We start from the raw sequence: 27,369 nt of genomic DNA, 5'->3' as shown, positions 1-27,369 counted from the left end.
GAGAGAGAGAGGGAGGGAGGGAGAGAGAGAGAGAGGGAGGGAGGGGAGAGAGAGAGAGAGAGAGAGAGAGGGAGGGGTAAATGTTAACCATTGCAAGTACAGTAATCAGAAGGGCTACACACACACACATCTGTTGAAAATAAGAAAAAGCAGCAAACTTCTCCCTGGGTACAGGTACTGTATATGGGATCGGGACTTAACTAATAGCTAAGCCGAGGCAGACCAGCACATTCACAATGTATCTTTGGTCAGCAAAGGCAATACAAGACCACCATAATCTGAACAAGCCATACTAAACATAACCGCCGAGTGACAGGATCCTGAAGCTCAAATCACTGGCTAACTTCAAATGACCAAACCACTGAGATTGCTGGATTTTGATGAGGCGATGAGGCATCCGTTGCTTATCCACTGTAAGCGAGGATCGCTTTGAAAAGCTCTTTGGTGTGTTCATGGTAACGATGACTCAGCCATTTGTTTTGTTCTGAACATCATCAAATCGTAAGCAGAAGTGTCATCCAAACAAAACTGACTGAAGTGTACTCTCTCTAAACACTTGACTTGCCAACTCAGTGTGGCAGTTAAAATACCCACGAATGAGAGACTAATGACAGTAAACAAACACGTTCAACACAACAACCCCGCTGAGTTGTAATAATTGCTGACCGCCATGGCTTTGTTCATTCAAGCACACCTATTCCAATTGAAAAAGACTCGGTGAGCAGTTGGCAAACGAACTTTTAAAGGACAATGTGACCTCTTTTTTTTATCACGGCCCCTGGGGCACCTTAAACACCATATGTGGGGGGGTAACATGAAAGTGTTTAAAAAGGCCTGGACCCAGCCATCCTGATCTTAATGAGTTGCGTCTACGAGAGGTCCTGCGGGTGTTCCAGTGCCGCTCGGTGACCACCCCTCTCCGTCCAAACTAACCCTATTAAATTGCAGGGGAACTTTGGGGAAGTTTGGTGAAGAATGGAGTAATTAGTTTGAGCGCTGATGACAGTTAGGGTGACCTCAATGGGAAAAAATACGGCAGTATCATTTCCCCTACTTCTTTTTTTTTTTTTTTTTTACTAATGGGGATCGTCGGACCTTCTCCTCGATGCCCTGGGCTTTTAGTGATAGAAACCCAAGTCCAGCAGGCTGATCACCCAGCAATTAGAGGCCACACACACTCACAGAGTGGAATTAAAACAGGTCCGTGTGACCAGAGGGGAGAAAGAAAGTATGAGCGGAAAAGGAACTGCTACTTTTACCTCCAGAGGATGAATGCGCACCCCCAGATTACATCTTTTCCCTGTGCTAATTATAGTTCTTCTGAATTTAATGAGGACGATCTGTGTTTTTAGACTGTATCTAAATGGAGAACATTTTGTGACATCCAGGAATTTATTTCAGCAAAGCAGGACTTAAAGCAATCCAGACAAAATTGTGAATCATCCCCATGACAGTGAAAATGGATGTTATCATTGCGGATGACATGATGACCCAGAGAGAGAATATAAATTGAAAACGGCAAGAGTCCCAGAATAGACCCTTAAGTAACGCCACACGTAAGCGGAGCCGAAGCGGAGGAGACATCTCCAGTAACAACAGAGAATGCTCTATTACAAAGTAGGAACGTCACAGCTCCAGGGCAGTTCCATGTACAGTAAGCCAACCAATTTTTCCAAGGGATTCAACAGGATGGAATCATCAACAGTGTCAAACGCAGCACTTCAATCTACAAGAACCTGTATCACACAGTCACCGGCATCACTTGGAAGAAGTTAATACAATTGTGTGACCTTCAGGGCGGCCTCTGTGCTGTGGAGGGCTCTAAAACCTGATTGAAAATGTCAAAAATACTATTATTGTTTGTGAAACTAGTCAGCTGTGAGGAGAACCTTGGACAAAAATTATCATTTAGAAATGGGCCTGTATTAAAGACAGAGCAATCCAGGTTTGGTTTCTTTAACAAGGGCTGGACTATGCCATGCTCATGGGAAAGTTCGGGATTATGGAGAGGGATTTGTGACTGAATCTATTACCTTGAACATTGTTCAGGGATTATGGCTATTCTTTGTAACAATGTCGGAAGAAAATACCCCGATATCACATCCTTAACTGCGCACTGATAGTCTGCCATGTGACTTTTTAGGATATCTAATGAGATTTATAGTTTCAGTTTCTGCTTTCTATTTCCGCTCAGCTTTTCTACACAGCCTCTTTATGAGCCGGGTATGATCATTTAGCCACGCTGCAGATTTTTGGAGAGATTTTCCAGCTTTAAGTGCTGCTATTGAATCAAGAATGGCTGAGCAGGTATTGTTAAAAGTTTCAATGAGCTCAGCGGGGTTTGAAAAGGACCTCATTTTGAATGTAGTGAAGGAGTCTGAAAGACCTCAGCAAAACTACTGGCAGAGTTAACCATGCGAGAGTAGCGCACTAGGTGACATAGAGATGGGGTAAGGTCAGATACACAGATAACATGGTAGGCAAAACACCAACTGAGAGACCAAGGTCAAGGGTCATGTCCTTTATGTGTGGGTTCTTTGACAGACTGGACCAAAGTGAATGACTCAATAATAATAAAATCATTAACGAGGGAATGGGAAGGGCAGCAGATGTGAATGTTAACATCTTCAAGAATTACAATATTGCCATATCCGGGGATTATCAGGGATAATCTCTCTGAGAACTCATGTATGATGAAATTGTTTATCTTCGGTGGCTTATTTATTTGCGATACATACTGTAATAAAGGGAGCTTACCATGCAACTAAGCATTCCAAATGAATTAAAAACAGCAGCAGAATTTACAGGAGCACCTTTAAAGCGTATGTATTACTGATATTCCACCACCAGGGCCACAAAGACTGGCTTTATGGAAGGAGGAGTATTTTAAAGGGGCTGTCTCAATCAAGGTTAAAGTGTCTGTTTGATTAAGCTGAGTCTCAGTTATCAAGCAAAAGTCTGTTGTTTGAATGAAGTCATCAAATATAAAGGTTTTATTCTGGAGGGATCTGGCATTAGATGGACTAATACTAATTTAGGCCACATAGATCTTCAATTATTCCTGGCCGATGTTTAATCTTCATTAAACATTCCGAGGCAGAACAAAGGCATGGTAAAGGTTGAACGAGGATGATTCTCATTCTTCATTTTGTTCCAGGACAGGCAGGAGCGGTTAATGGAGTCAAAGTCTGTGGTATAGACACGGGGAAGGTTGCCATTGGAATTCCATGATGCTAAACATTGAAATTAGATTGTTAAGTCACTCAGAACAGGTGTGTAGACCAACCGACACTATACTATGCTCTGCACTCAACAAACAGCTTGCATGTTCCTTCTTTATATAGGAAAAAATAAGACATTTCAGCAATACGCCTTCATCAGCATAGGCCACAGCATCTGCTGGATGATAGGTAACATTGAAATCAAATTCTGCAATATGTTTCCATTATTTGTTTCTGTTGCTACCCAGGTAGTAGACCGTGGCTCAGATGGGAGAAGTGCAATCAATCCTTCCGCCCGCATAATCCTTCCGAGATCGGTGTCCCCCTTCTCCAAAGTGGTATAATCTCATTTGGGCTCAATTGGATCACTCCAAGACAAAATGAATGGGGGAGCCCCTGGAAAACCGGATTTCTCAGAGCACATTAACGTAACGAAGATGGCCTGGAGGCCATGATGAAGGGGATGAAATGCTCAGGTGATTGCATCAGACAACATTGGCTGAGAGGGGGGCATTAAGAACGCTGATTAATGGAGAAGTGGGGAAACTGGCACAAACTGGCTGACATAAGGGGGAAGTGGATAGACCAAAGATATGAAAGATTACCAGTGGTCCATTTGCAACTTTGGAGAGCTCTGTCTTATAGCATCAAGACTTAAACCAATCCGTATGTCAAAATAATTTACGCAAATTACACGGTTCACCAACAAAACAGTTTGGATGCATTTCTGCCTACACTTCTCGATGATTAAACACACACAGAGCACCAAAACCAAGCCAGGATTCAAATATCTATATTACGGTATATACACACACCTCTCTTTCTCTCTCTCACCATGTCACTAAATAGTTTGCCTATGACATCGCTGTTTGAATGAATAGATACTGCAAACAGTTCAATGCTATCAATGTCACAGGTCTAAAGATCTGTCCCACTGCCAGTGACTGAAACTTTATTTCGCCCTTATCTGGCCTCAAGGGCACTTTTCATATGAGCTGCTCTGTTTATGTATTTTCTGACATTGTGATTTATGAACGTCTCTTTCGTAGTGCAAGGCGAAATTGTTTGGCTTAATTACTCCACAACTTTTTGGAGTCGTCCCTCGGCACTTTGCAATTACACGGCCCTTTTCGAGTAATGACCCCGCATTTAGTGCTCTCGAATCAATGAAACAAGACAAATAATCAGCCCCCCTCCCCAAACCAGCTACCCCCTGCATTTGCCAATTTAAAGGAGACTGATTGAAATCAGGCTTTTCGCACCCAAACACAGCCTAATGAATGACTATAAATTGCAGATGTGTGAATCTGCGACTGACTGATGTCAGACTGATGTGTGGCAATCACACTTTGTCACAAAGCAAACAAGAATGTGCATGTGATGTCAGGAATGTGCGTGTGTGTTGTTGTATCTGTGCCTTTGTGTCTGTGTGTGCATCCAGCTGTGTGTGTATTTGTACATGTTGGTATATCACTTTCATCATTTCCCTTTCATTATAATTCTCATTCAACGTCCCATATACTTCCTGTGGTTTAAGGAAGCAAACCCATGGGAGTGACAGTAGAGAGCAATTCATACTCTCTGTCTCTCCAACTTGTAATTTCAGTGTTGCATTCCCAGCTGAAAGCCACTGAATATATGGACTTAAGAGTGTATGATAGAAATGTATGATAAATGTCTGATAGAAACCAGACGGTTGGGCCAACCGTCTGGTTTCCCCTCTCCTTTCCATTATTGCTGCTCACAGGCAGCAGTTGGAGATATCAGGGCTCATTCCCATTCCTTCGAGAAGAATACATTTGCTGACATTCAATCTTGTACTAAAGTATTAAAAAACAACTTCCACAGATTTGAAAATTGTCTGAGCTAGATAATCCATCACAGTGAACATGAAGTCTTATTTTCACTTTGTCAAAATTACTCTTGTTTTTTCCCCCCTCGGTCGTATCCTCTCATTGGACCAGAGAATTTTTCAAACTCTCTGATTGGATGAGGAAGGCCGGAGGGCGCATTGTGTCACAATGTAAACATGGGATGTAGACTCAACTTTTCACCCGTCACTGACATCCTTAGTGATTATGTTACGCTCTGCTTACTGTCAATCATTCACCTGACACCAAGAGGGAGAAATGGATCTGCCATGAAATAATGTGTGTGTGTGTGTGTGTGTGTGTGTGTGTGTGTGTGTGTGTGTGTGTGTGTGTGGAGGGGGGGTGTAATGTTACAAATGCTACTGTCACATCCACGTCTTTTCATTCAGGGCTCCTTTCTCAACCAGGACATCAGTTAATTTCTAGCTAAATTTGACAATGTAAAGTTTCTATAAAAAATATTATATTATACAGTATATATATATATATATATATATATATATATATATATATATATATATATATATATATATATATATCTCTGGCACACATTGCAAAATGTTTATGGAAATGTAAACAAAAAAGCTGAATGGTGAATCAATAATAGACAGAGTGAAAGACACTGAATATGCACTAAGCAATGGAGAGGCAGAGCGCCTACATACCCCAACCCACGCACACACAAGCAAACAAATCAGCATCGGGGCATGCACAGTACTGCAAGTATGGAGATGGAGGTCCCACTGTACATAATATGCAGACTTCCTGCTTCACAGCACCGCCCACACATCAGCCTCACCTCTGCAGATGGGCCGCTCGTCGCTCCAGCCCACGTAGCTGTCGGTCACCCGCAGACAGCTGATGCTCTTGGAGCCCTGCAGCTCGTAGCCCTCGTCGCAGGAGAAATGCACCGTGGCCCCTCGTCTGCAGTGGGGTTGGGGACAGGGACAATGCGGCAGTCAGTATCGCACAATATCATGGCTAACCAAGATATCCTGTTGGCAGCCTAGTGTACTGCGCCCTCCTTAAAAAGCATGTTTAAACCCGACACTCTGCCATTGTCCAACTCCAGTCCTCTGCTAATCCATTTCCCCACAGTGAGAGTGTAGATGAGTTAACAGCGAGGGACAAAATGGCCTATTGGAAAGAAGCAAAGAAAAAGTTGTGATTGTCTTTGGCTTCCCCACTGTGACTTCCAAGAGACTCTCTGCATGGTGGGAGACGGATGATACCCATTTGTCTGCGTTAGGGTTGACCATTGATACGGAGAATGGCTCTGACAGGACAGAAGCTCCATAGACCCATCGGTAATACCGGCACCCCACAGAGACAGTCTATTAGTGTGCAATGGCTCAGATGGTAGCATATTTGTTTCAATATCCACATTTCTCTATTTGGTTTGGTTGCAATGGTTTTAGGGGGTGCGGCATTGGGGACTGTGCTGTATGCTAGAACAGTATATAGCTTGAACAACACCATTGCAACAGCAGGGTATTTCAATGCTGTGTTGTGGCATTGTTGGTACTATGGTAAAAGCATGAAACAAAGAAGCCGAAAAATAAAATAAAAGGCATTACCCTTTCAAGGAAATTTGGAGGTGGAGAACACTAATTAAATCTCTGATCCCTGTAACTTGCCTTATTCGACCTTTACACAAAACGAGTAACAAAGGAATATTACATTACACGAGGAAACAAGCCAGAACACAACTGCAAACCCTAATGGAGCTCTTTCAGGTCACCTACAAGTTAATTAGGTCCTGGCAATTCAGTTAGCATTGTTAAGCATTGTGTCGAAGATTGAAGTTAGTTACCGTATGTGGAGAATCCAGTCATTGTTACTTATTACAAGGAAACTTGGGGCTGCTGAAGCCATATAATAGCTGCCAGACAAGATTTTGACCTGATGTGACACTAGTAATGTCACTTTTGTGGAGGGTGGGTGAGGTGTGTGAGGCCTGATGCTGAGCACCTTCGCCTTCAGCCTAAAATCAAATATTGACTATCACTATCTGAGTGTCTGTCAAACCGGCTACATTTGTCTAATCTTGTTCAGGATTCTCTTGCTTCCATTCACTAAACATCCACTCCTTAAAGCCCCATTAAGTAACTTATCTACCTTAATATAACAGCTTTTTAATCATTCTGATGGTACGGTGACTTCTAATAAGGAGATATGGCGGCTGTGTCATTCAAACACTGCCCTCGCAAAGCCTGCCCCTGCATTATGCATTTTTGGTGTCCGCGTTTTGGAGCGACTTTACACTGTCAAGTTGCCTGGAACTTTGAAGTCCATTTCCTGCACAGCACGTTCAAATTGAAAGTTTTCGGCTGACAAACTAACGGGATGATTTTATTGTGCAGAATTTAGGGAGTGAAAGGCGTTTACGCTTGCTAGCTTGATTAGCGGCGCAATTAGCTACTTCTCTCGCTGAAACAAGTCGAGAGAATAACATTTGGGGATATTTTGAGCTTTTTTTTTTTCTTCTTCCAGCAAACCAGTTATAAACACTGTAGAAAGATAAGCTAAGTAGAGAGTACAAGTAGAAATACCGTAGTGATTAACATACCAACAGGGAAGTCTAGCATTTAGGTGGGGGCGCAGTTTCCCCAAATAGTAAAACTACAGAATGGGACTTTAGTTGACTGCTCCTAAAATTGCCCATCGCTTGCTTTTACCTGAAGTCAGTGCCTTTTCTTTTCCCTCGGTCTGGGATCCCCGGGTCTGGACACATGTTGTGTCCCTGCGCCACGCCCATCTGAGACACTAGAAGAGACAGAGAAGAAAAGGAATGGATATGTTATTCAAAATGAGGAAAGAGTGCGGAAGCTTTGCAAGCTGAAGAGCTCGAGGAGTGGAATGTCAGAATTGGCAGAAGTGGCTACATTAGCTTCTCTCATTGGCACATGAGTGGTGCTTGACTTCTGTGTTGCCAGTATCGTTAGCATTTGTGTACATCAACGCAATGCTTAATTTGCCTTGCACCTTGACCATTTCCCCGCTTGCCATTTCTTATCGAGTAGATTTGAACCCAGGGCAGCTCTCTAGTGGTCTCTAGTGGCATGCTGTTAAGTAATCGTGCCAGCAGGTGCACAGCACTGGAGGGTAAAGTGACAAGAGGGGTCAAGTGAGCTTGGCCGACCCGAGTGAGGCCACCCGGCAGACCGGGGCGGGGTCAAGGGTCTGGCAGGCGGGGCCAAGTCAATGTGACACCGGCCGATTGGCCCAGGTTCCAGAGTGAGGCAGGAAACTAATGAATTAAAGATAAGGCTCATTGGTGTTGGCAGTGGTAACCAGAGGGAGGATTGAGGAGAGTTAAATGGAGGGGAAGGGCTATACTGGCTAACCCAGGAATATGTGACCAGACACCGTGAATTCAGGCTCATTCAATTTTATAGACCCATTTTGCTTTGGATTCATTCCCAGTTAATTGGATTCAGCCATTTACTATTTAAATAAATAAGGTGTTGACTGCTAGTACTTATTAAACTCTGAATGCAAAATCAACATTCTATGAAAAAGACGATACAATAAAAAGTGCAGTACAAAGTGAAATAGACTGAAAATTATTATTTTTCTGATAGCAGGAGCAAAAGTAAAGGATAAGAGGGGATAAAAAGGTTAGTAGTGGATAAGATAAATCGAAAATGCCTTGAGGCAGGATTATTATTAATGCAGCTATTTTCTGTTCAACAGGTTACCTCCCATCTCTCCATCTCTCTCTGTATGTGACCCCTTCCCTTTAGAGGCAGTCAGGTGACTTGGTGAAGGTGTGAAGGTTACAAAGGTGCATGGGGTGATGGACAGCACACTCAGAGAGAGAGAGAGAGAAAGAGAGAGAGAGAAACACAGAGACAGAGAGAGAGAGAGAGAGACACTCTCCAGGCCATGGAGGAAAGGGCAACCAATGCAATTACAGCTGTGCCAGAGCAATCTAGTAAGAGAGTGGCGTCAGCGGAGGTCCAAAATGCGTGAGTCAGTAGCCAATGAATAGCCAGGAAGGAGGCCCGCGCTACTTTTGAATGCTAAAATAAAGCTGATAATGTACAATTTGATTCTTTAAACATCTGACCCTTTCAAAGTACATCACAAACTGTCCATTTTGCTGCAACTCGACAGTGCTGCTTAATCCAGAACCTTACTTCCGGGAACTCTTGAGAGTAAATAACTGGTCCATTGGAGTGAACGGAGATGTCGTGACTCTTCTATATACAGTACATGGCTCTGAGCTGTGCTATTGGCACCACATTACCAGACAGTGTGGCTTTAGTGCCTTTACCACTTGACGTGTTCACCCTGTCCTTTCTGACTAGAGAGAGGAGAGGACACTTTGGTCACCCTGTCCTCTCTGACCAGAGAGAGGAGAGGGCACGTTGGTCACCCTGTCCTCTCTGACCAGAGAGAAGAGAGGACACTTTGGTCACCCTGTCCTCTGACCAGAGAGAGGAGAGGACACTTTGGTCACCCTGTCCTCTGACCAGAGAGAGGAGAGGACACGTTGGTCACCCTGTCCTCTCTGACCAGAGAGAGGAGAGGACACGTTGGTCACCCTGTCCTCTCTGACCAGAGAGAAGAGAGGACACTTTGGTCACCCTGTCCTTTCTGACCAGAGAGAAGAGAGGACACTTTGGTCACCCTGTCCTCTGACCAGAGAGAGGAGAGGACACTTTGGCCACGCTGTCCTCTGACCAGAGAGAGGAGAGGACACTTTGGCCACGCTGTCCTCTGACCAGAGAGAGGAGAGGACACTTTGGCCACGCTGTCCTCTCACCAGAGAGAGGAGAGGACACTTTGGTCACCCTGTCCTCTCTGACCAGAGAGAGGAGAGGACACTTTGGTCACCCTGTCCTCTCTGACCAGAGAGAGGAGAGGACACGTTGGTCACCCTGTCCTCTCTGACCAGAGAGAGGAGAGGACACTTTGGTCACCCTGTCCTCTCTGACCAGAGAGAGGAGAGGACACTTTGGCCACGCTGTCCTCTGACCAGAGAGAGGAGAGGACACTTTGGTCACCCTGTCCTCTCTGACCAGAGAGAGGAGAGGACACTTTGGTCACCCTGTCCTCTGACCAGAGAGAGGAGAGGACACTTTGGCCATGCTGTCCTCTGACCAGAGAGAGGAGAGGACACTTTGGCCACGCTGTCCTCTGACCAGAGAGAGGAGAGGACACTTTGGTCGCCCTGTCCTCTGACCAGAGAGAGGAGAGGACACTTTGGCCACGCTGTCCTCTGACCAGAGAGAGGAGAGGACACTTTGGTCGCCCTGTCCTCTGACCAGAGAGAGGAGAGGACACTTTGGCCACGCTGTCCTCTGACCAGAGAGAGGAGAGGACACTTTGGTCACCCTGTCCTCTGACCAGAGAGAGGAGAGGACACTTTGGTCACCCTGTCCTCTGACCAGAGAGAGGAGAGGACACTTTGGTCACCCTGTCCTCTGACCAGAGAGAGGAGAGGACACTTTGGTCACCCTGTCCTTTCTGACCAGAGAGAGGAGAGGACACTTTGGTCACCCTGTCCTCTGACCAGAGAGAGGAGAGGACACTTTGGTCACCCTGTCCTCTGACCAGAGAGAGGAGAGGACACTTTGGTCACCCTGTCCTCTGACCAGAGAGAGGAGAGGACACTTTGGAGTGACTTTGGAAGAAGTGGAGAAATGAGTAAAGCTGATCAGGCTGCCTGGCAGGACTGGCAACAGAACACCCATGAAATTCACAGGCAGCAAGAAGGGCTCCAGCCAAGTCAATGACACATTCACCATCTTTCTGCTGTTTGTGAGGTTGACTTTTGCTCAAGAATTACATTACACTGCAAACATGATTGAATCTTGAATTGGGTGTTGAAATACAGTACTAGCTTTTCTTGTGTGTGAGGGAGAAAAAAGTGGCCTTATAGTGAGTCATATTGTCCTCAAACCAGAGGGCCCAGGTTTGCTAGTGCAGCCATTAGCCTATTTCACATCACACCCAAATCAGCCATTTTGTGTCTAAAAGGCAGGAAGTAAAACAGGTGCAAGTAAGACATTGATTAGAGGCCCGGGACTGGACCCATTTAGGTATTCCAGTCCCGGGCCTCTAATCAATGTCTTGCTTGCACCTGTTTTACTTCCTGCCTTTTAGACACAAAATGGCTGATTTGGGTGTGATGTGAAATAGGCGGATACCTACTGCTTTGAGCAAGATACCCCCACATACCCCACACACTACCTTACTGATACTGTGTCCAAACCAGACAGCTAATAGACAATTCCCATCTTTGGTAGATGAATAAAGTATTTAGAAAAAATAAACCCTAACCCTAAGAAAAAAAGTATCCTTTTGTAAGGATGGACATTTTTCAATTTAATTGCAGCGGTATAATTAACCTTTCCGTCCAGCTTAATGCACATTGATGTACTAAGAAACGAGGAGCGTGCCAGTAAAACGGAGTTCAAATTGATAAAGCCGAAGTTGGCATCAAAACGTTGCTCCCTTGATAATTGTGGGACGCTGCAATGAAGAAATGTGAGCAACCCATTGTTCAAAGTAAGAAAGTGTGCCAGCTCATTGTCAAACGGGTAGGTTTGTAACTTACACACGGAGATCTTCTGGTGGTTGTCTTTGCTGGGCAGCATCTTTACACCTCGAGACTTGAGCTCAGTCATCTTCTTCACTGGAAAAACAGAAAAGGAAGTGCCCTTTTAACACCTACACATTTACAACAGCGGCGGCAAAATGACGGCAGTAGAGACAATATACAGACTGGGCTAATGTATACACACGCGAGCACACTCCACATCCTGCCATGTACTCCAGTTGTGATAAAGCAATAAAAGAGACAAACGGAGATGATAAAAGTCTGAATAGACAATGCCAACCGGGCTCGGTGCAATAAAGCAGCCGTCACATGTGCGTTCTATTAATCCACACAAGACTCATTCAGTTTATAAAGTCCCTATTAAGAGAGGAAAAGAGAGCTCGACAATGTGCAATTTCCTTCACCATTCTGTGGAGTGGAGGTGGCAGGAATAACCAGGATTAGTGGGTGGGGTGAATAAAAGTGGCAAACCACTCATTCGCATACAATGACACGATGAGCTTTAAATTATTGAGTTTGACGATAATTGCAGAGAAAATGATTTTTTTTACTGCATATTCATTTGAAAAAAAGGAGCTCATCATTGCAAAATAAGCTCATCTAAATGCATATTTATTCACCATCATCAGCATTATCTGTGCTCCCCTTCACACATCCATACACACTCCATCCTATTTAATTACCTTGTCTGCGCTTGACAACTGATTTGCACTTCTTTTTTTAGTCGTACGCAAATTCTAGCTGCATTATAAGTCAGAACTAATCTGAGTCATGTGTCAAAAAGTCTCTTGTTTGTTTATTATGTGTTTGGAAGCAACATTATGGGGAAAAAATTACTTATTTTCGTTACACTGATTGCAAAATAGGATATAATCATATTTCTAGCAAGGTAGCGAAGGTATTGTGTTTCAAGTGGGGGGAGGTGTCTGCTACATAGAATGAAAAGGAAAAGAGAGGGAATTGCCGATGAGGATGTTTAGTCAAGGGTCATGGGAATCGTAGTGAGGGAGACGGGGGGGGAGGGGGATGCGATAGAGTCAACGGTTAATCGAATCAAAGTATCAGTCTTCTTCCACCCATTTCTCTCTGATCTTCTTAACATATTTCTTATTCATTTTCCATTCACTTTCCACCCCCACCCTCCACACTCTCTCTCTCATCCTGTGTTCCTCTCTGCCTCTCTCTCTCTCTCTCTCTCCATCTCATTTGAATCTCTGAGTGGATGACTAGAGGTGAGATCCTTAGAGATTGTCTTTTTGTGCGGGCGGACTAATCCTTTTTCCCCGCTCATCCCCTCTCAACGGTGACCCCTGAACCTCTGAGAGTAATGGGACTGGGGATAGAAGGGAGAGAGGAGTGAGTGTGTGTGTGTGTGTGTGTGTGTGTGTGTGTGTGTGTGTGTGTGTGTGTGTGTGTGTAGGTGTGCTCGTGTGTGTGCGCTGTATACACATTAGTGCGGTCTTGTGTGGTTATAGTACTGAGTCTTCATATCTTGTTTTGTTGAAAGCAATTGGGGGGAACTGCCAATGGAGAGAGCTACTGTAATGCCACTATAATGGCAATATGTTGATATAATGCACATTACTCCATTAGTATCAAAGGCAATGCCACTCAATTCAAGGGAATTCAAGTTGATTTGCCCTGGGAAATGGAATGATCTCACCCCTATGCTCCGACCGCCCCCCAATTGTTTTAAGCATAATACGATTTTGAGACTCAGCATTTAACTAAATGACTTTTTAATGTGGATATTTTGCAGTTGAAATAGCTAATCATATTACAAAGTTGGCTGGTTGGTTGGGAAAAGCATTGCCAGGCTTTTACTACAATCAATATGTAATGATATGCTCGTTTTGTAAATTACAGATAATAAAGAATAAAATGTCAACATTGAGAGTGATGGTAATGACATTTTGAATCTTGTTTTAATCTACAGCCAACATTACCTTGGTACTTGTTCTCTGCTCGGGTCTTACCTTGGTACTAGGCACTAAAGCTCGGGTCTTACCTTGGTACTGGGCACTAAAGCTCGGGTCTTACCTTGGTACTGGGCACTAAAGCTCGGGTCTTACCTTGGTACTGGGCACTAAAGCTCGGGTCTTACCTTGGTACTGGGTGGTTCTCTGCTCGGGTCTTATACTGGGCACTAAAGCTCAGGTCTTACCTTGGTACTGGGCACTAAAGCTCAGGTCTTACCTTGGTACTGGGTGGTTCTCTGCTCGGTTCTTATACTGGGCACTAAAGCTCGGGTCTTACCTTGGTACTGGGTGGTTCTCTGCTCGGTTCTTATACTGGGCACTAAAGCTCGGGTCTTACCTTGGTACTGGGTGGTTCTCTGCTTGGGTCTTATACTGGGCACTAAAGCTCAGGTCTTACCTTGGTACTGGGTGGTTCTCTGCTCGGGTCTTATACTGGGCACTAAAGCTCAGGTCTTACCTTGGTACTGGGTGGTTCTCTGCTCGGTTCTTATACTGGGCACTAAAGCTCAGGTCTTACCTTGGTACTGGGTGGTTCTCTGCTCGGGTCTTATACTGGGCACTAAAGCTCAGGTCTTACCTTGGTACTGGGCACTAAAGCTCAGGTCTTACCTTGGTACTGGGTGGTTCTCTGCTCGGTTCTTATACTGGGCACTAAAGCTCGGGTCTTACCTTGGTACTGGGTGGTTCTCTGCTCAGGTCTTATACTGGGCACTAAAGCTCAGGTCTTACCTTGGTACTGGGTGGTTCTCTGCTCGGTTCTTATACTGGGCACTAAAGCTCAGGTCTTACCTTGGTACTGGGTGGTTCTCTGCTCGGTTCTTATACTGGGCACTAAAGCTCAGGTCTTACCTTGGTACTGGGCGGTTGTCTAATCGGGGCTTACCTTGGTACTGGGCACTGAAGCCTCTCAACTTGTGGTTGCCATCGGAGGTGAAGTGCAGTCGCAGCCAGTTCTTGCTGCTGATGATGGGCGAGGGAAGGTTGGGGCCAGTGAACCTGCAGACATACAGACAGAGAAGAGAACAGGCCGTTAAGGGAATGACATTTGCATTTCACTATGTAGCGAGTTGCAAACTGTAGTGTACATCATTGAATAAATTAATACATGTTTTGTTTTATTATTATTTTTTACAATCAGTATATTATCGTCAAATCACTTGTGATACCTTAACATAATTACCATTAGGGCTGCAACTAATGATTGTTTACTGTCATAGAAAACTAAAGAAACCAGACTATATTATTTTATAAAGGTGGAATGGGATAATTGTACTATTTGTTTCATAAAAAATTAGTCTAAACAAATTATCGATTATAGAAATAGTTGGCGATTAATTTTCTGTCGATCGACTAATCGATTGATCGACACAGCTGTAATTACCATAAACAAATGAGATGATTGCATCTATAGAGAATGTTAATGCAGTGTATAGAGGCTGGCAGAAGCTTCAAATCTTCTTGACGATGGTCTTGTTTGTTTATGGTAATTGTATTAACGTCTCAAAATTTATCTAGCAACAATTTATTGATCTTAAAATGCTACAGGTAGCCGCAGCCCCTTTTAAGATCTATAAGACGAAGGGTCATGGTGCCCGAGGGGAAGTGCAGTATACTGTGACTGTTAAGCAAACTATAAGCCAATAAAAAAGGGCACAGGGAGAGACCAGCACAGAAAGGATGCTCCTTTTATGGGTTTGACAAAGCCACGGTGAATTATACTTTACAAACACTTAAAGTGCCTCCTGAGCTGTATGCTAATGAGGGTCTGTGCTTACCAGGCACTTGTTCAGCTGTTAAAGCCAAAGGCATTTGGGGACACCACCTTTTATCTCCAGACACACAAACACAACTTCGCACGCACACACACACGCACACGCACACACACACACACACACACACACACACACATGTGCGCACACACACACACACACACACACACGCACGCACACACACACCAACCCACAAGCGCGTACCCACACGCATTCCAATCTCCCACCTGTAAATTAGATTCCCCCAACTGTGTCCGCCCTGTCTCCGCACCCTAACCGTCAGCCTCACTCTACAGAGGAGGAGCGCATTGGGGGAGACCTCTACCCAGCACTCATTAAGCCCCCCGAGGAACAAACACCCAGGCGGGAGGAAAGGATGAGAGAGAGAGCAAAAGGTAGACAAGTGAATTTTTTTCATAATAAATACAACTGAGAAAAGGAGTGGAAAAGAGGTAGGAGACACATTTTTCAAGCTAATATCTGCTCCACTTTAAATGCTAAAACTCATTCTTTTTTTGCAACGTTGCCCGCAGGGGCAGAAGAAGAAAACGCTTTTGGTACACAGTTCCCACAAAATAGACAGGGATGTAGTGTAAGAAGAAGTTGAGCCCGGTGAGGGTGTCTGGAGGAGATATCTAACTGCTACAGACTGCCCTGTGGAGCTCTCCGAGGATCAACTCAAACTAAGCATGTGGGTTTCTGGGTCTTGCCAGAATTAGCTGTTATTTTGATGAGGACAAGGCCCGCTCAGTTTATCAAGTGAGCTCTCACCGCAGCGGGGCTGCTGCCTTACTGTAGCATAGCTAATCAGTTAAGCTGAACCCAAACGCACTGGGAGGGATGGAGGGGGAGAGAGGGGAGGAGAGGGGGAGACAGAGTCTTAGGGAGATGGGGAGGAAAAAAGAAAAGCAGAGTAAGACCTGGCGTATCAAAATGCCTGTGAATTTTTCCAGCCACCCTGCGAGCAGAGAGCAGAGAGAATGGAGGTGTGAAAACGGTCTCGCCTGTCACCCGCGGCTGCTTTCATCACCCGACCTCCATCTCTCCAGCTGTAAATCAGGTGGATTACCGGTGACCCGGTGACCCGCGCTGCCGACGACCTCCAGCCGACCCTACCCGACCCCCATTTCCTATCCGGGGGAAAGAGGCCCTCGTTGGGGCCGTCAACAGCACATAACATGCTTGTTTCTGTGTTCTGCGTGTCCGCACTGCATAAAATCCCCTCCCCCAGCTCACGCGAGGCCCTGTGTGTCACAGTGATATAGGGGTAACGCTCCACGCGAGGCCCTGTGTGTCACAGTGATATAGGGGTAACGCTCCACGCGAGGCCCTGTGTGTCACCGATATGCACAGACGCATTATCTCCCATTAGATCCATTTAGCTGATTAACTGAGCACATCCTATGTACACGAGCAGGACGACTAACAAAACAGCAAACAGCCATCAAGGGGATTTCTTCACCTCACTCTAATAACACGGCAACAAATGGTTTCATACAGTAGTTGATGTTAATGATAATTAACGTTGCTATTTTTGTTTTTATTTAATGCACTTTCTGAACATGGATTTTTTGGTTCTGCTGATATGCAAGATTCTTTCTTTCTCATAATTAATTGCTTTATAACTCCGGTGTTTTCAGAATGCATTTCCAAAAGATCACTTGCCAGTAAAACATGCTTTTTTCCATCAATTCAGCCATAGTGGCTATTGCAATGCTGCATTATATTAACTACGCAGTTCTTATTTTATTGAGCCCAAGACAAAGACAAACTCATTCATCTATATCTATCTATCACAAGCATGTCTCAAAGGACAGATAATGAGCCTATCTACTGTAGCTCTAATGGATCAACAACTAATCACAGGACAAACTGTTGCTGCCTCTTGTGATGTAAAACACATCACATCCTTTATGTCTAGCATTTTCTCACGGGAAAGACCTACTGTACAGCCCCATGTGTATGGAACAGCAAACATGGGTATAGGTTTAATCACTACTGTGTTGTGTCAACAGGTGAGAGTAGCAAAACCGGCGCAATATGGAAATGTCGCAGATTATTAATTTAATGCCTAGTACACACGGACACAGGAATTTTCAAAACATGGTTTTTCCTCCTCCGTTTGAAAACAGAAACACACCGTGTCTTTACTTTACATTACTTTACTTTATTTCATTTGGCAGACGCCTTTCTCCAAAGCGACGTACATACAGAAAATAACAACCATAAGATCATGTAACATACATAGTGGAAAACAGAGATAAGGGAAAAAAAAAAAAAAAAAAAAAACATGTTGGTGTCCACACACCAACATGTTTATAGAACCTCTCTGTCCACACGAGAATGCAAAAGCGATTAAAACACAAACCCAGAGAACACACTTTTCATTTTTCGTCATGGAGACTCCCGGTGAGTGTAGGGTAAACCCAACAGTAGCCTAACTACAGGAGTGAGCTGACAGCATGTTGAATCTGTCTGCGCCAGCGAGGGGAGACACCTGCATGACACGCATGGCCTTATATGGACATCAATCCCCGCTAGCTAGTAGCCGTAGCAGGGGTGTTTCCCCAGACAGTCTATATGGCTATACTGTAGCCGCTATATCCACACACTATGATGTCGGTGTATTTGAATTAATCTCCATTTTGCCTGTCCACACAAATACAGGGAAATGGAGATATTAAAAATCTCCGCCTTGGGTGGAGTTTTCCAAAAGTGACGTTTTCAAAAATACCCATGTACGTGTGGACATGGCCTAAAATACATGAGTGAGGTGGGAGAATAGTAAAGTTCAATTAGCTGGTGAATTTAATCGCGATCAGCTCTGTGTGGAAAAGCAGGAATGCTGGCACCTGTGTCTCCTGCATGAACAGCTTTAAAATCATATAATCTGCCAGACAGATTTACAACACGGCCTCTCGACCACACCATGATTGCCATAGAGGACAGGTAGCGCGTGCTGCTGAAGGGTCAAAGTTCAACTCTCTGGGATGTACTTCCCTTCAATAAGCGCCCCGCGACTAACGCCTGCCCTTACACACATCGCCTGGCCCTTCATCCGTAGCATAACAGATGGGTATACAGAGTGAGCTCAGAAACAAGATTAATGTCCCACGCCAAATCAATCACACACAGCCCTCTCTGCCTTTACTGGAATTAGTTTCCTCTCTGCTTATGTTTTTTCTTTCCTTTTTCTAACATAAGGGATAATTTATTGATTGATCTGATTGGATTATTATTTGCCTGCCTTTCACTGGGGCCTGGAGGTTGCATGGCATAGGCTAATGAAAGTGGGGTGGAAATGTGAAACCTTGTCATATGACATTGGCCTTGATTTACGGCGGCGAGTGCAGGCAGCGATAAAGTGCGTCTGCGTGCCTGGGGGGATGTTTTATCACTTAAGAGAATGGGGGGCAGCGGGGGGGGGTGACAAGGGGCGAGGGGGCTCGCCTGGCGCACTGTCTGGCACGTGTACGCTCAGAGTGGTACAAGCAGGGAGGAGGAGAGCACCAGGATCGCCCCCGGCTGGCGGACGCTTATAGCCGGACCCTGAGACAGTTCAAAAATCGTTGTTGCAAAATCTCATGCACAAAGACAATTTAATGGTACACTGCGCTCACTGGCTACTAGTGTCGAGGTAAAAGCACTGGCCTACCACCGCGGGGACCCGTGTTCAATTCCCAGTAGCGGTCCTTCCTACAGACACAGTTGGCCGTGTCTGTCGCTGCACTAGTGCGTCCTCTGGTCGGTCGGTGCGCCTGTCCCGGGGGAGGAGAACTGGGGGTTATACCGTTATAGTGTGATCCTCCCACGTGCTACATCCTGCCAGTGACCCTCCTTGCTGTCAGGTGAAAAGAAGAGGCTGGCGACTGCACATGCTATTGACTTATTTACATAAGTATAATTGTGACTATGGACCTATGTCTTGTAACAGAGACCCCCCAACATAAAAATTTGACAATAAAGATCTTGAATCTTGTATCGGAGGAAGCATGTGCTAGTCTACAGCTCTCCCAAGATCAGCAGAGGGGGTGGAGCGATGACCGGGGCAGCAGGGGGAATTGGTTAAATAAAATTGGGGAGAAAATGTGGGGAGGGGGGATTTTTTTTAATGTTACACTTATACTGAGAACGTGCCCAAGAACACAGGCATCTTCACACAGGTTAGCAAAGCACCAACGAGCTAAATACCGTCATGTGACCCTGTTATACCATAAAGAGAAACCAGATACAAATCCTGCACACTACTCCCTCTAACCCACGCATATGAGTTCACACACACACACAGACACACACACACACACACACACACACACACACAGTGTTTCCACGGCAATCGCTCTGTCCAATTGCGTTCACCATAGGGACACATTAAAATGTCCCATTGAATTACAGTAAAGGGCAATTTGAGCCGGGTTCAACTCCCATTAATATGCAGCCATGAGGAAAATACTGTGGCGTGATATTCTGATGAGCTGTGGCAGAGGACAGGGGACTGCTGGATATTCTGATGAGCTGTGGTAGAGGACAGGGGACTGCTGGATATCCTGATGAGCTGTGGCAGAGGACAGGGGACTGCTGGATATTCTGATGAGCTGTGGCAGAGGACAGGGGACTGCTGGATATCCTGATGAGCTGTGGTAGAGGACAGGGGACTGCTGGATATTCTGATGAGCTGTGGCAGAGGACAGGGGACTGCTGGATATCCTGATGAGCTGTGGTAGAGGACAGGGGACTGCTGGATATTCTGATGAGCTGTGGCAGAGGACAGGGGACTGCTGGATATTCTGATGAGCTGTGGCAGAGGACAGGGGACTGCTGGATATTCTGATGAGCTGTGGCAGAGGACAGGGGACTGCTGGATATCCTGATGAGCTGTGGTAGAGGACAGGGGACTGCTGGATATCCTGATGAGCTGTGGCAGAGGACAGGGGACTGCTGGATATCCTGATGAGCTGTGGTAGAGGACAGGGGACTGCTGGATATTCTGATGAGCTGTGGTAGAGGACAGGGGACTGCTGGATATCCTGATGAGCTGTGGTAGAGGACAGGGGACTGCTGGATATCCTGATGAGCTGTGGTAGAGGACAGGGGACTGCTGGATATCCTGATGAGCTGTGGTAGAGGACAGGGGACTGCTGGATATCCTGATGAGCTGTGGTAGAGGACAGGGGACTGCTAGATATTCTGATGAGCTGTGGTGGAGGACAGGGGACTGCTGGATATTCTGATGAGCTGTGGCAGAGGACAGGTGACTGCTGGATATTCTGATGAGCTGTGGCAGAGGACAGGGGACTGCTGGATATTCTGATGAGCTGTGGTAGAGGACAGGGGACTGCTGGATATTCTGATGAGCTGTGGCAGAGGACAGGGGACTGCTGGATATCCTGATGAGCTGTGGTAGAGGACAGGGGACTGCTGGATATTCTGATGAGCTGTGGCAGAGGACAGGGGACTGCTGGATATTCTGATGAGCTGTGGCAGAGGACAGGGGACTGCTGGATATTCTGATGAGCTGTGGCAGAGGACAGGGGACTGCTGGATATTCTGATGAGCTGTGGCAGAGGACAGGGGACTGCTGGATATTCTGATGAGCTGTGGTGGAGGACAGGGGACTGCTGGATATTCTGATGAGCTGTGGTGGAGGACAGGGGACTGCTGGATATCCTGATGAGCTGTGGCAGAGGACAGGGGACTGCTGGATATTCTGATGAGCTGTGGCAGAGGACAGGGGACTGCTGGATATGCCACTAAGATTTGGTTGACTACTAAGTAAGTAAGTAAACTGGACAAGGACATGCTCGTCTTTATTTGGACAAGGACATGCTTGTCTTTGCATGTTGCATGCACACCACAATCCCTGCGTACTGTACGGTGATGCAGCAGCCAGACACACAAAGTCCACGGTTGATTACTGCTTATTTCACCCAATCAAGGCAGTTCTTCCTCCGGAGGACAGCCAGGAAGCAGAGGGCAGCTTTGAATACAGCGCCCGCGCGGGGACCTACTTGTGTCTCGTCCATCGCTGGTCAGACGATGTCTGGGTTCTTATTGATGTTATCTGGAGAACATGCAAACTCCACACAGAAAGGTACCCTTTTCACGAGATAGCCCACCTGGGCACAAGACACATTAGTGCCAGTAGCGACATAGATGGGAATCGAACCCAGGACCTTGTTACTGTGAGGTGGCATTGCTACCACTACGCCAGCGTGTTGCCACCAACTATGAGGCTACCGTAAAGATGCCTTTGACCCAAGGTGACCTCTAGTTCCTTCTTTCACTCTTCTCCAAACATAAAAGCTCCAGTCACCAGGGGGAGCACCAGAGCTGTGGTGCTGTGTGAAGGACGAGTCACTTCCGGTTGACTCGGGCGCATGCTCATGCAGCGACCAGCAGCAAGTGTAGTGTTTTATGTTGTTTTTATGTTGTTTTTTACGTCTTCGAGTACTAGCAGTCCATTGTGTTCAAGTTTAAGTGTTCCTACAACTGAAGTCTGCTCTGCAACAATCGTTAGTAACGCTGCATTGAATCTTCGGTCTTTCTTGTTCCCAGTATCCTGTGCTAAGCTAACAGAGCTAACACCACGGCTCCTGTTGTACCGATAGCCAGAGGACTTATCTCTACTAACTGTCCTCCTATACCAAGAAACTCCGGTAGAATTCTACCTCTACAGAGCTCGGCTAATCGGGAACCCTTCTACAGAAGCCCGCTGATCCAAGAAATCTCTGCCATCGTCTGCGCCCGTTGGTATTTGGTAGCAGGCTAGCTACCCTACCAGCTAGCAAGCTAGCTTCCCTCACGCTGACACCAGCCGCAAAGCGTCCCGTCTTTCTTCACCGTGGGACCCAGCGGCCTCTCTACAGAGCTCGGCGACACAGGAATTCTCTCTTAGGGGCCTGGGAGGCTCAAGAGCCTGCTGTCCCTGGGAACTCTCTGCTTGGTGACTCTCACTAAGCAGCAAGCATGGATTACTATGCTACGTTTTTGGCGTGGCTGGCGTTTCACCTAGTCTGGAGCCTGGGTTACACGCTTCTGACTCCCGAGCGCCCGGCCAGACTCCAGTATAGCAGGGAGCTACTTTTACAGTGGAACACATACGATCCTCCGGCTGACCTTTCACTTCCCAGCTTTGATGGGCTCCGGTCTACAGGCTCTCCGGACCTCCCCGGGGGACGTGATCGTAGGTCCAGGATTAGGAAGCGGGGGAGAAGTGGCGGCGCTCGTTTGAAGCTGAAAAACCAGCCGCTCTCCCGTATTCCGCTGCCTTCAATCATCTTATCGAACGCTCAATCCCTGCGTAACAAAACTGATGAACTTCAGGCACAGGTCCGACATAATCATGACTTTCGTGATGCCTGTATTTTAGCCTTCACCGAGACTTGGTTGTCTGATAGGGACTCGGACACGGACCTTGAGACTGAAGGCTTCGGGTCTCCTTTCCGGCTGGATAGAGATCCAGTGGCAACAGGCAAGTCCTCTGGAGGCGGGGTATGTTTATATATTAATAAGCGATGGTGCAAATCTGTCATTGTCCGGGAGAAAATCTGTACTGCCGATATAGAGCTGCTCTCTGTGTCACTCCGCCCACCTTATCTGCCTCGTGAGTTTCCCCAGCTGTTTGTGACAATTGTTTATATTCATCCGAAGGCGAATGAGAGCAAAGCCTGTGAAACTATCTATCAAGTTGTACAAAGACTCCAATCCATTTCTCCTGATGCTCCCAATATCATTCTAGGGGACATGAATCACTGCACTCTGAAGAATACACTCAGAGACTTTCATCAGTATGTCACTTGCCCAACAAGACTCAATAAAACACTGGACTTATGTTATGGCTCCATCAAAGGTGCATACAAATCCATCCCCCTCCCTCCTTTAGGTCTGTCCGATCATAATTGCATTCATCTAATTCCTGTCTATCGTACAGCATTAAAACGTGGTAAGGTGCAGACTATCACTGTTAAAGACTGGAACGATGATGCCTGTTTAACTCTGCAAGGTTGCCTTGACTCCACTGACTGGGAGATGTTTCAAGAATCCTCTGTAGACATTGATGAACTGACTGATGTTGTTAGTAGCTGGTCCCATTATTGTGAAAGCATTGTGATTCCAGATAAAAAGATTAAGATCTTTCCTAATAGTAAGCCCTGGGTGTCTAAGGCCCTTAAAACGCTCCTGAGCCGTAAGAGAAAGGCCTTCAGAGAAGGAAAACTGTCTGAGATGCGCAGCCTGCAGAAGGAGATTAGACAGGAGATATGGAAAAGTAAAAGGAAATACAAGGAGAAAATAGAGTCTCAACTCCGTACAAATAATCTAGGTTCCGCCTGGGACAGTATGAAATGTATTACTGGGCTCAAGGTAGGTAGTAAGAAGAATATACAGTTAAATGGTTTTCAGTCTGATGCTGATATGGCTCAGAGTTTTAATGACTTCTATGGTCGATTTGAGACTCGCGATTTTAGTGAGAAACACTCTGTGTTGAGAGACAGTCTCCTTCTGGCCCCCCCTTTGAACCCCTTCTTCGACGAGCAAAAGGTGATAAGACGTCTCAAAGGGTGCAAACCTAAAAAAAGCCCTGGCCCAGACAACTTAAGCGGGCGTATTTTAAAGGTATGTGCTGAGCAATTAGGTCCCATTTTCAGCCATATTTTTGATCTGTCACTCCGCCAGCAGAGGGTGCCGTCCCTTTGGAAAAAATCCATTCTTGTTCCTGTTGCCAAGTGCAACAATCCAAAATCACTTAATGACTTCCGGCCAGTGGCCCTAACCTCCCTGGTCATGAAACAGTTTGAGAGGCTAGTGAAGGATGAGCTAGTAACAAAAACTGACTCTTTGCTCGATCCACTTCAGTTTGCCTATCGTGCTAATAGAGGCGTGCAGGATGCTACAGCCACCTTACTGAACCTCATATTCAAGCATCTAGAGGGCAGTAAGAATCACGTTAGGCTGCTCTTTGCTGATTTTTCATCAGCATTTAACACCATCCAGCCACACATTCTGGTCGAGAAATTAACCAGCTTTTTCGGTCTGGATAAGTGCCTCGTTGGTTGGATTCTAGACTTTTTAACGAATAGATCTCAGCAGGTGAGGGTCAATGGGATACTGTCCAGTATCTTATTGTCCTCTACTGGCTCGCCCCAAGGCTGTGTTTTATCTGCTTTCTTATATATTCTATACACCAACGACTGTCGCAGCCGTTTCGCCAACAGATTCATCGTCAAGTACGCTGACGATTCTGTCATCGTCAGTCTGCTTGGCGATGATGATGTAGGACACGGCCAAGTCATTGACGACTTCGTTTCTTGGTGCGAAAACGCTTCCTTGGAACTCAACGTTTCCAAAACGAAAGAGGTTTGTATTGATTTTCGACGTTCCCCCCCTGTTCCCCAGAGCAGTTTTGTCAACGGTCAGCCTGTCGATATAGTGACAGACTACAAATATCTGGGTACGGTAATTGACAGCAAGCTGAAGTTTGATCTGAATACCGACATGCTGTGTAAGAAAGGTCAGCAGCGCCTTTACTGCCTTAGGAAGCTGGCCAAATTTCAGGTTGATAAAACTTTGATGAAAATGTTCTATAGTGCTTTTGTGGAGTCTGTCATATCATTTTCCATAATCTGCTGGTATGGTAATCTTTGTACTAAAGACAAGAACTCCCTGGGGAGAATAGTGAAGGTGGCTTCAAAAATAGCCGGAACCCAGTTCAGAAGCCTGGACCAGATCTGTAATAAACAGGTGCTGAAGAAAGCTGAGTCCATCCGATCAGATGATGCCCACCCTCTGAGGTTCGAATATGAGCTGCTTCCTTCCGGGCTCCGCCTTCGTGCCCCCATAGTTAAAAAGAACAGGTACAGAAATTCCTTTGTGCCTGTCTCTATCAGAGCGTTGAACGCTGCTGGGGTACAAATGTAATGTCTCCCCATCTGCTGTTGCTGTTATTTATTTATTTTATCCTTTTATTCTTTTATTCTTTTATCTTTATTTATTCTTAGGGGTACAATACAGTATATCTGTATTATATACTTTGTCTGCCCTTTGGTCTGGACTGAGGTTTTTTCTCTTTTTTTTTTTCTCTTGTGCTTTAATACAATGATACATTGTAGCTCTTTCTTGTGATATAAATGTGCTGCTGTGAGTGAACTGCACTTTGCTACTATGCACTTTATATCTCTACTGTGCACTTTAGATCGTTGCTACTGTTGTCATTTGCACTTTAACTATTGTGTCATTTGCACTTTAACTATTGTGTTGCACTTTAAACTGCTGCTCTAGACTGCTTTTACAATGTTCTTTTTGTCTTATTTGTTTTTATGTATGTACTTCGTACTACGCTTCCTGCAATCCAATTTGCCCTTTTGGGACACTTAATAAATCTTGAATCCTTGAATCCTTGAATCCAGAGTGCTGAGCAGATTGATAGAGGGCTCCTGAAGGGAGTTGCGGCTAGTCCAATACTTCCTTTTCACCTCACCCTCTGCCCCTCCGTCTAGCTGACCATATTAGATTTGATGTGGAATAGTCTCGAGAGGGCAGTTCTAAATCAGTTTCCTGTTTCCAGGCCCCAAAGCTCCTCGCTCTGACTCACACTTTGATGACTGTCCGAGAAATATATTTTGGGCAAGGGCAAGGTGATCGCAATAGCCAACGGGGGGGTTGCTGTGAACCCGACACAGCACTTTCTGAAAAACAGACTGCTGCAGAGTCTTATTTTCAATTCAACGCACATTATCAACATTAATCAATGGTCTACTAAATGGTTCAGTGCTTAAGTTATGACCTGTGTAGGTGATGGCACGGTGGCTCAGTGGTTAGCACTGTTGCCTCACAGCAAGAAGGTCCCGGGTTCCAACCACGTTCTGTCCCAGGTCCTTTCTGTGTGAAGTTTGCATGTCCTCCCCGTGTTCCTGTGGGTTTCCTGCTACCATCAAATACATACCATCAAATAGGGTTAATACTCCTGTCAGTGCCCCTGTCCAAGGCACTGGTGATTGAACTGGAGTTGGTCCCCGGGCGCTGCACTGTGGCTGCCCACTGCTCCTAGCTCTAGGAAGGTTCCAGAGAATGGGTCAAATGCAGAGGATGAATTTCCCCACAGGGACAATAAAGTATAACTTAACTTAGGGAACGTCCCCATGTTCTGCCCCTGGTTTCCACCAGGTATCTGGAGACAGATTTTCAGATCCCTGTTCCGTCTGTTTCTCTTCTATGATCGAGGGTCCTTGGAAAATGCAACAGCAGTCAAATCATTTGACTGGCACAGTCAACGATGAGGATTCATTAAATCATTAATGCCTTTCAGGGTTTTAACAAAGGTCATTGTCATCAGGCAATTCAGCAACCTTTACCAACATTTCTGCTTTATATTCATCATTTGATGTCATCTGTTTTCTGTTCTAGGGGCAAGGTGTTAAATGATTCTATGCATAATCAGTAATGGGCGGAGTTTAGGTGTCAGAGGTGACTACCTCCATATCAGGTTCAAACGCTTTGGGGGTCAGTGTTCAGCGCATGAATTCATTTTGATCTAGCGTTTGATGACCACACGTGTGTGTGTGTGTGTGTGTGTGTGTGTGTGTCGGCTGGAGACAGGGCCAGTCCTGGCTCTGAGCGTCTCTGTTAATTGCAGCTACTTAGTCAGATCAATCAGTGTTCTGCTCAGTATGCAGGTCTGGTGCTTACAGCAGACCAGGGGTCACAGTGACTTTAAAGCCTCAACTTTCAGCATTCTAATGAGCACAGGCTAGCCCAGCCAGAGGCGCGCGCACACGCGCACACACACACACACACACACACACACACACGCAAGTGCACAACACAACAAACATTCATGTTTTTGAACACAGTATGCATGCAGTACGCATCACTCTCTCTCTCTCTCTCTCTCTCTGGTTCTCCATCGTATCCGGTGATGACCATCTTCTCCTATTTGCAGCAGAAGACACCTGCGCAGAGATG

At 45.7% G+C, this 27,369-nt stretch overlaps 1 protein-coding gene across 1 annotated transcript in view; it reads right to left on the bottom strand.

Annotated features, from left to right (window-relative positions):
• csmd2 (CUB and Sushi multiple domains 2) overlaps positions 1 to 27,369 on the bottom strand; it is a gene marked incomplete at both ends in the record, with an annotated part of 345,949 nt that overhangs the window by 168,696 nt on the left and 149,884 nt on the right. Inside the window, 4 exons of the mRNA XM_083645747.1 lie at positions 5,892 to 6,016; positions 7,771 to 7,858; positions 11,661 to 11,738; positions 14,526 to 14,638. Of these exons, the coding sequence (XP_083501873.1) occupies positions 5,892 to 6,016; positions 7,771 to 7,858; positions 11,661 to 11,738; positions 14,526 to 14,638 (404 nt within the window). The remainder of the gene's footprint in view (positions 1 to 5,891; positions 6,017 to 7,770; positions 7,859 to 11,660; positions 11,739 to 14,525; positions 14,639 to 27,369) is intronic.

Source organism: Poromitra crassiceps (genome assembly GCF_964638095.1).
Source record: "Poromitra crassiceps genome assembly, chromosome: 11".
NCBI classification, from domain to species: domain Eukaryota; kingdom Metazoa; phylum Chordata; class Actinopteri; order Beryciformes; family Melamphaidae; genus Poromitra; species Poromitra crassiceps.
This window is presented reverse-complemented; position numbering and strand designations above follow the sequence as displayed.